This window comes from Lygodium microphyllum, unplaced genomic scaffold (genome assembly GCF_053477565.2).
Source record: "Lygodium microphyllum isolate KBCC unplaced genomic scaffold, Lygodium_microphyllum_v1.1.10 scaffold_190, whole genome shotgun sequence".
Lineage (NCBI taxonomy): Eukaryota > Viridiplantae > Streptophyta > Polypodiopsida > Schizaeales > Lygodiaceae > Lygodium > Lygodium microphyllum.
In genome coordinates this window covers 117,000-124,822 of record NW_028229673.1, presented here as the reverse complement: position 1 = coordinate 124,822, position 7,823 = coordinate 117,000, and the positions used below count along the sequence as shown (strand labels likewise).

The 7,823-nt window shown below is 42.9% G+C and overlaps 1 protein-coding gene across 1 annotated transcript in view; it reads right to left on the bottom strand.

Annotated features, from left to right (window-relative positions):
* Positions 1-362: 362 nt before the first annotated feature.
* Positions 363-7,823, bottom strand: part of LOC148008331 (uroporphyrinogen decarboxylase 1, chloroplastic-like) — a 43,906-nt gene continuing 36,445 nt past the window's right edge. Inside the window, exons 4-6 of the mRNA XM_087674314.1 lie at positions 2,093-2,377; positions 1,185-1,420; positions 363-584 (exon numbers count right to left, since the gene is read on the bottom strand). Of these exons, the coding sequence (XP_087530440.1) occupies positions 419-584; positions 1,185-1,420; positions 2,093-2,377 (687 nt within the window). The 3' untranslated portion in view covers positions 363-418. The remainder of the gene's footprint in view (positions 585-1,184; positions 1,421-2,092; positions 2,378-7,823) is intronic.

Sequence of the window (7,823 nt, the reverse complement as noted above, 5' to 3'; positions counted from 1 at the left end):
GGCTTTTATTATAGTAGTTTCAAGTTCCTCAAGAGAACCTTCTCCTAGTGCACCACAGACCGTTTCAGGGTAGTTTGAAAGGACTTTTAACAGAAACCAAACAAAACCTGTAAGAGAACTTGCATAGGACAATGTTCAAGTGCATCCAGATGTGGTGGCTTAAAAGGCCTCAATTGAGACCCAAAACTTCTCTAAAGAACTTGCAATAAATTGTTCAGGTGCACCTTTTCCTATGCAACCTGTTAATATTTAGATGAAATGAAATATTTGACCATTTGCAAATCAAAGCAATCTTTTATACTCGTACATTGAATTATCAGATATGGCAACTCTGAAGGAGAGAAATAGACACAAAGAAAACTAGTTATACAAAATGAAGATTCTGAACTGATTTCCAAAATTGATTCAAAAAGAATGTTCAGGAGCTGTTTGCCATTGCTGACAACTGATCTACAAAGAGTGAACTGTATGAGAGGGACCTTGCAGTGTCAAAAAAGTGAGAAACACTCTCTTCTGGAGTTCCCACAAGGACTCCATGCCCCAGGTTGAGAATATGCCTTTGCCTGCCAGCTTTTCTAACAACTCTGAAATTTAAACAAACAAGTCAGCAAATTTGCAGATACATGTTATGTTTGAGTGCTTCCACGACTGTATTTTACCAGAATAGATTCATGATTACTAAGTTACTGGACAATTCTTTTGAGTAAAATATTTCACTGGACCATCAACTTCCTCACACAACACTACATAAAAAATCAATCCGTGAGTTCCTAGTCAGCTGTCTTTAGTTGACATGGACCATGGAAATTAAACTAAGTTGTAGTATACGTTTTCCCTTCTACGACTTCAATGAACACAGGATTGACATCATGGGCTTCAAACAAATTTCATGCATAGATGAGAAAATGGTCCAAATTAATTGCCCAAATTTCAAAACACTAAATGGAATGCATTTTTCCCCACACAAGACCACAAACAAAAATCCTTAAGACTTTCTGTACAACAGTGCAACTCTAAGCAGACCCAATAACTTAGTGTGTGCAGTTTTTGTCCTCTTGCTTTCAATTGAAGGTTTCTCCATAATCAGTGATAATCAACAATGTAGCCACAGATTTTTGTAAAATTTACCCTACCTATATATACATCAAGATGATCAAATGCTGTCAGTAAGAGAAGTACATTACCTCTCTATCTCCTCAGTTATTGCAGTTGATGGTGCAAACAAAAGAGCAGGATCCACGTTGCCTTGAACACCTATCGATTTATTTAGACGCCTTCGTCCATCAGCCATATCTACAGTCCAATCGAGTCCAATAATATCCACACCAGTTTCTTGCATGCGTTCCAGTAGTCCTCCATTTCCATTGATGTAAAGCACCAGTGGTACACCAGGATATGCCTCCTTAACTACTCTGACAGCCTGCAAAAAGACACTCCAGCACATTGTCAAGGAATGTAGATAACTCCAGAGAATGGCCAATTAAGGCACACAGACAAAGTGGTTAACTATATTCATGTGCATCCAAGTTTTACTAAGAAAAAATGAAAGACGCTACATGATATACTGAGAAAGAGACAGACAGCAGCAGACATGCCAACACAATCCTTGTTTATTTTTAAATTTTGGTATTGGTCTGACCTAATTTCAGCACAGGCTTGCCAACTTTCACATATTATATAACTAGTTGTTATGCAAGTATATCGCAACCCTCACTTTGCATGGAGACACATAACCCACCATCACAAAATGTCAACTTCTTCAAGTAGCCATTCTGAAGATGAGGCAGGGGCAACCCACCCACTGATTGAGGGGTGGAGGAGACAAAAAGATAATGTGCTGGTGCAATACCGTTTTGCTTCTGGCTTGAACTCCCAACTTAAAGAGAGAACCATCATTAGGATCCTTATGGAAATTCACAAACACTCTGAATTTAGCTCTTCATTAAGGTCGACTCCTGTATCTATCCAACACTTTTATCTGAAAACATATTCAAGGGAAGTATTGTTTCATGGGTCTGGCAAACAGACAAAAAACCTTGTTGCAAGCCTTTTTGGCACACAGAGCAAGAACAGAATAGATTGCATAAAATACCTGCTGAATATATGGCTTAGACCACAAATCCCACTGCTCAGGTGTGAGCTGACCACCCCATGAATCGAAAATCTGTACACACTGAGCCCCAGACTCTATTTGATAAATCATGTAGTTGGCAATTTCTAGAGCCAGATGACTGAGCAAGCCATGAAGTAACTTAGGAGATTGGTGGCACATGGTCTTGATTATTTTATAAGTGCGCGTAGTTGCTCCCTCAACAATGTAAGTACCTAATGTCCAAGGTGCACCAACAAAACCTAAAACAGCAGCACCATTACCAACCTACATTGCACAAATAAGCAAGAAAGCCATCAGTCAGTCACATTAGTATAGTTGCTTAGACGATAACCAGACATAGACTGATACTGTTGTGACTTCCTCTAGATTACAGATACAAAGACCAATCACCATAAGAAAAATATCATCTTAACAGCAAAGCACCAAAAGAATCAAGCTCAGTACATTACAGCCCAATTGAGAGTGCTTCAGGTGAGCTGGAATGGATTTTGCCTTTGGATACAGCAATTCTTTGGGGTAAAAAGTTGGCAGCATGACAGCATGATGAATGATTCTTGAAATGAAAACCACAGTCACCACATTTGAAAAGATAACTTTCACTCCCACCATAATAGAAGAGCAGAATCTTCAAAAACACTGCTCACTACAACAAAAGTGGAGAGGGACACTGGTTATTGAGCTAAATCGTACTTGTAAAGGCAAGCTTCCCTCAGGAAGAGCAGAAACTTGAGGAGGAGAATATAATCCTAGACCTCATAAATATTAAAGAGGTGCAAATAGACTAGGAAACTTTCAAGTACCTTTGGGGTCATTTTTTGTACAGAGGTTACCCCTTTCTTAAATCAAAATGACTTGCTCTCGTAGCCCTTGTAATTACTCCCCAAAGCTGACTTAGAAGCAGATGACCATGCACTTGCGGCACAAGTTATGATAATCTCTCCCTCGGGCCTCCACACCTCTAAAAACCATCCTCAAAGCTCTCTGTAAAATCCACTATGTTGGGGAACATTCCCAGATGTGATGACGCTAAGTCTCCTACTGGAACATGGCCTCTTGCAAGCAAAATGCCTAGAAAGTCACCTTCCAAGGCCTGAAACCGTCCTAGAGTCTCTTCTGGAATAGCCAAGAAAATCTGAAAAAATGCATAACAGTGAATGTATGCCTTTTGTTCTCGCCATCTGTATCCTCCTCTACAAGAGAGGAAGAAAGAAGTATTTGGAGCATCTGGTAGCAGAATGAATGCCTCGCTGAAGCCTGCAAAGAGGTCTCCACTCCCACCAGTAAAGGCTTAGAGTCAATGGCGAGACCTGCTATGGTGTCGTATGACCTAATCCTGTCCAGCTAGCCCCTAAACTCCATATCCAGTGGCTACCTCTAAAGTCAACCATCACTTGTAACATGACAGTAGCCTGCTGCTCTTGCTGTGAAAGAAGACTATGCCACTCTAAAAGAATAGCCTGCTCAATATCTCCAATCTCAAATGACTCTAATTGAACCAGAACTGAGGTCCCCACAAGATACAGGGCTTGGACCCGTCACCCTATCACATGAACTGTCCATAGCTCAAATGCAACACTGACATCATGTGAATTTAATACTAACTTTAGCATAGAGGAGTGTAGAGAGGGTAGAGATGGACAAGATGAGGGTAGAGAGTGTTAGAAATTGGCATTCCCTGGACAGGCAGTTTCATTTGCGAGCAGTTTTCTGCAATTGCAACAGGCAGGGCACATGGCAGACTGACCGTACACGTAACATCAGCAGGACAGCAGGCGGCACAAGTGCCGCGTAGCACAGCAGGTGCAGTTGGTCAGCTGCTGGGCAGTCAGCTGCATTTAATGCAGCCAACCTGCATTATTTATGGCATTTCTTTTATGCTATTTATTTGGCCCAGCCTCCACACACTTAACACAGTTCAGATCTCAGGTTTCCAAACTGCTGATCGTGGAGACTGCCCTCGAGGTTCACAGAGAGTGAGATCTTTGACGTGGAGACATATGCAGACATACACTCTACGCCCATGTACATATCTGCATCCTTATACAGCTTTCTTCATTGCAGATTTTCCACGTTTCTCTCTCTCTCTCTCTCTCTCTCTCTCTCTCTCTCTCTCTCTTGGTCATACGCTTCTACACTGCTTCACTCTGACATGGTCTCATAGCATTGAAGGACTGACCTACCTAAAGAGGAGATTTCAGCCCGACACAAGGCTGCATTCTCAACATTCAAGGGCAAGCAAGAGGGCTGTGCATCAGAACAAGGCTGAGGTGAGCATGGGCGTGCGAGAAAGGAGCAGATTTGTTGAAGCTGCTACTGATTTTTGTTGTTTGAGAAGAAAGAAAGCTGCATTTTGGGCCTTCAAGTGCAGATTTTACCTTTTCATCGCCTCCGATGGGTGGAGTGGGACGAGCAGCAAAGAGCCATAGCAAGCTGCACACAGTCAGAGGGGGCTACTTTTTTATGTTTTGTGCAAGCATTGTAGGTGAAGATGTCTTCTAAGGCTGAGACAAAGTTTCAGGCAATCATGGACCGGAAGGTGCTCATGTTACCGGCTCTTCCATCAGTTCAAAAGCTCGATGGCGAGAACTACTGCATTTGGCGGGTTATGATGCTTGCCATTTTGGAGTCCTATGATTTGGCGGAGCTTGTTCAGAGGCTATCCATCATTCTTCTTCGTGTGACGAGTCCAGACTCTCTTCAAGTGATAAGCTGGAGTTGGCAAAGGCTCAACCACATTGGGACAAACTAAATGCTCGCATCCACTCATTTTTATTTCTCTCATGCACTATAGCTGTGATCTGTCATATCAAGCATTTGATGGTGGCCAGGGAGATATGGCTAGAGCTTGATCAAAAATATAATCGCATGATCGTCATGAAACGAGTTTCTTTGAAAGTACAAATGAGAACCATGAGTGTCAACAAGTCATCTTCTATACAAGGGCATATTAACAAGCTAAGAGAGCTTTAGATGCAGGTACAAAACGTTGGGAAGGTAATCACTTCTAAAGACATGGCGATAATTCTTCTTTCACAATTACCGCCCCATTTCAGTGGTTTCTATTCTGCCTTGATTACTTCAAGGAGGTCTGAGACTCTTCAGTGGGAGGAGTTGGTACCTATGGTCTTGAACCAAAAGAAGCAATTGAAACGGACCAATGCTTCTAAATCTGAGGCCTTGGTAGGTCAATCCTCTCAAAAAAAGAAAAAAAGCCAAAAAAAGAAGGGCAAATCAAAGAAGGACAAGGAAAAAAAATCCACTTTTCACATCTGTGGCAAGACAAGTCACTAGAAGAAGGATTGCCCTGACAAGGAGAAGAAGGAAAAAGAGGAGAAAAAATCTTCAAAGGATTCCGAAGCAGTGGTTGCTCCCTCATCAACTGCTTTCCTCCACTTGGAGGTGGTTGAAGCATTGACCCTCAAGGCCTCTGATGATGCGTTGATGGCTCCATACACTCAGGAATGGATTGTTGACAATGCGCCTCATGGCACATGGCTCCTTCTTCAGCAGGTCTTGCTCATTTGTGGCCTTCACAAGGACAAATTCTCATTGGTGATAGTTCTTCTATCCCTATTCAAGGATGAGGTAACACCATCTTATTCCAAATGGGCAAGGTGGTGCCCATATATCCGAGGTGCTTTATGTGCCAACCTTGGGATACCATCTACTTTCAGAGCAGAAGATTTGTGCCCTCAGCCTCTTGGTCGACTTTGATGTGGATTTTTTTCAGATTCTTGATCGTGGATGAAGAAGGTCCTTGCTTCACATTATGAGGAGAATGGCGTCTATAGGTTACAATCTTCTTCTACCCTAACTTCTCTTCTTCTTATCTCTTAAACACAATCCGAGCTTTGGCATGCCTAGTTTGGCCACCTCGACTATGATTACCTTCGGAAGGTATCTAAGGGATAGCTTGTTTGCCGGATATTGTGGTGAGCCAACAGCCTTGTATATCCTACATCCGTGGGAAGCAAACTCGTGATGCTATTTCCAGCAAGGCTTCAAGGCGGTCTTCAGTACCCTTGGAGCTTGTTTCTACCGATCTTTGTGGACCAATGAGGACAGAGTCTCTAAGAGAGAGCTTGTATTTCATACTCATTGTGGATGATTACAAGAGGATGACATGGTCTTATTTCTTGAAGTTGAAGTTGAAGGCTTTTTCCAACTTTAAGGATTAGTTGCTCTTTGAGGAGAACCAATTGGGCCGGAAACTAAAGACCTTACAATCGAATAAGGGAAGAGAATTTGTTTCTAATGAGCTTGCTCGTTTTTGTGTAAATCGTGGTATCCACTAGGAGTTTGCCAATACAAACACCCCTCAGGAGAATGGCATCGTGGAGCAAAGAATCACAGTGTGATCGAGATGGCCCGTACTATGATGGAACATCAACAGACACCTCAATGTCTATGGACTAAGGTTGTGGCTGCTGCAGTCCACATTCTTAATTGATCCCCTACTTTTGTTGTTGTTGATATGGCCCCTTGTGAGATGTGTTTTGGATCTAAGACAAATGTTTCTTATTTTAGGGTTTTGGGTGTGACATCTATATTCACATCCTAAAAACACCACATGACAAATTTAAAGCAGCTTCCAAAAGCCAAGTGTTTATGGGCTACAGCTCGTAGTCTCAAGGTTACCAATTGTATGATCCTATTAAGTGAGATGTCTACACGAGCCGTGATGTTCGGTTCGTGGAAGTTCCAACCTCCGAGGGGAGATGAGAAACGCCTCGTTCTTGGAGATCCTGGTGATAGCTGGGCACCAACAATTGTCCCTCTAGAGCCGGTGCCTCTTGAGAACTCTTCTTCGAATGAGGAGCTTAGTTTAGCCATACCCAACTCACCGATTGAGCCCCAGCACAATCAGTGGACCTTTCAAAGACTTCAACAAACAAAGAGCGATGAGGAGAGATCCATCCTCCTCATTGGGCTCGCAACACTCTTCCTGATGCAAGGATTGAGGAGATCCCTAAGGAGTGGCAGCAGCACAAGATGACCCACGGCGTTCTCGGAGAAACCAAGCACACCACACCGAGCTTGTGTACACTAATTACTGTTTGATGACTCGTGCAATGCAAGATCAGGAGCCCACCTCCGTGAAGGAGGTTTTACAACATGATCATTGGCGGAGAGCGATGCAGCAAGAGCTGGAGTTGATTGAGAGGAATGGCACTTGGTACCTTGTGCCTAAGCCTTCTCATTAAAAGATTATTGAAGTAAAATGGGTCTTGAAGACCAAGTGCCGCAGTGATGGCACATTGGACAAGCACAAGGCCCACCTTGTTGCTAAAGGTTATGCACACCGCCTAGGCATTGATTTCCATGATACTTTTGCCCCTACAACTCGGATGGCTACTATTCATGCAATTCTTGCCTCGGCTAGTCATAGAAGATGGCTAGTCTATTAGCTAGATGTAAAGTTTGCCTTCTTGGACGGAGAGTTGAAGGAGGATATCTATGTTGAGCAACCTCCAAGCTTCGGTTCTTCTGATGGTAAGGTGTACAGGTTGAGGAAGGCTCTCTATGGCCTTACGCAAGCTCCTCGTGCTTGAAACGAGAAGATTAACTCATTCCTCCAAGAGAGATTGGGGTATCAATGTTCCAAGGCCGATCCCCAGATTTATGTTCACACCTTAGGTGGAGGTCGCGTATTGTTAATTCTTTATGTGGACGACTTAATTGTGACAAGTGACCATGCCACGATGGTCAA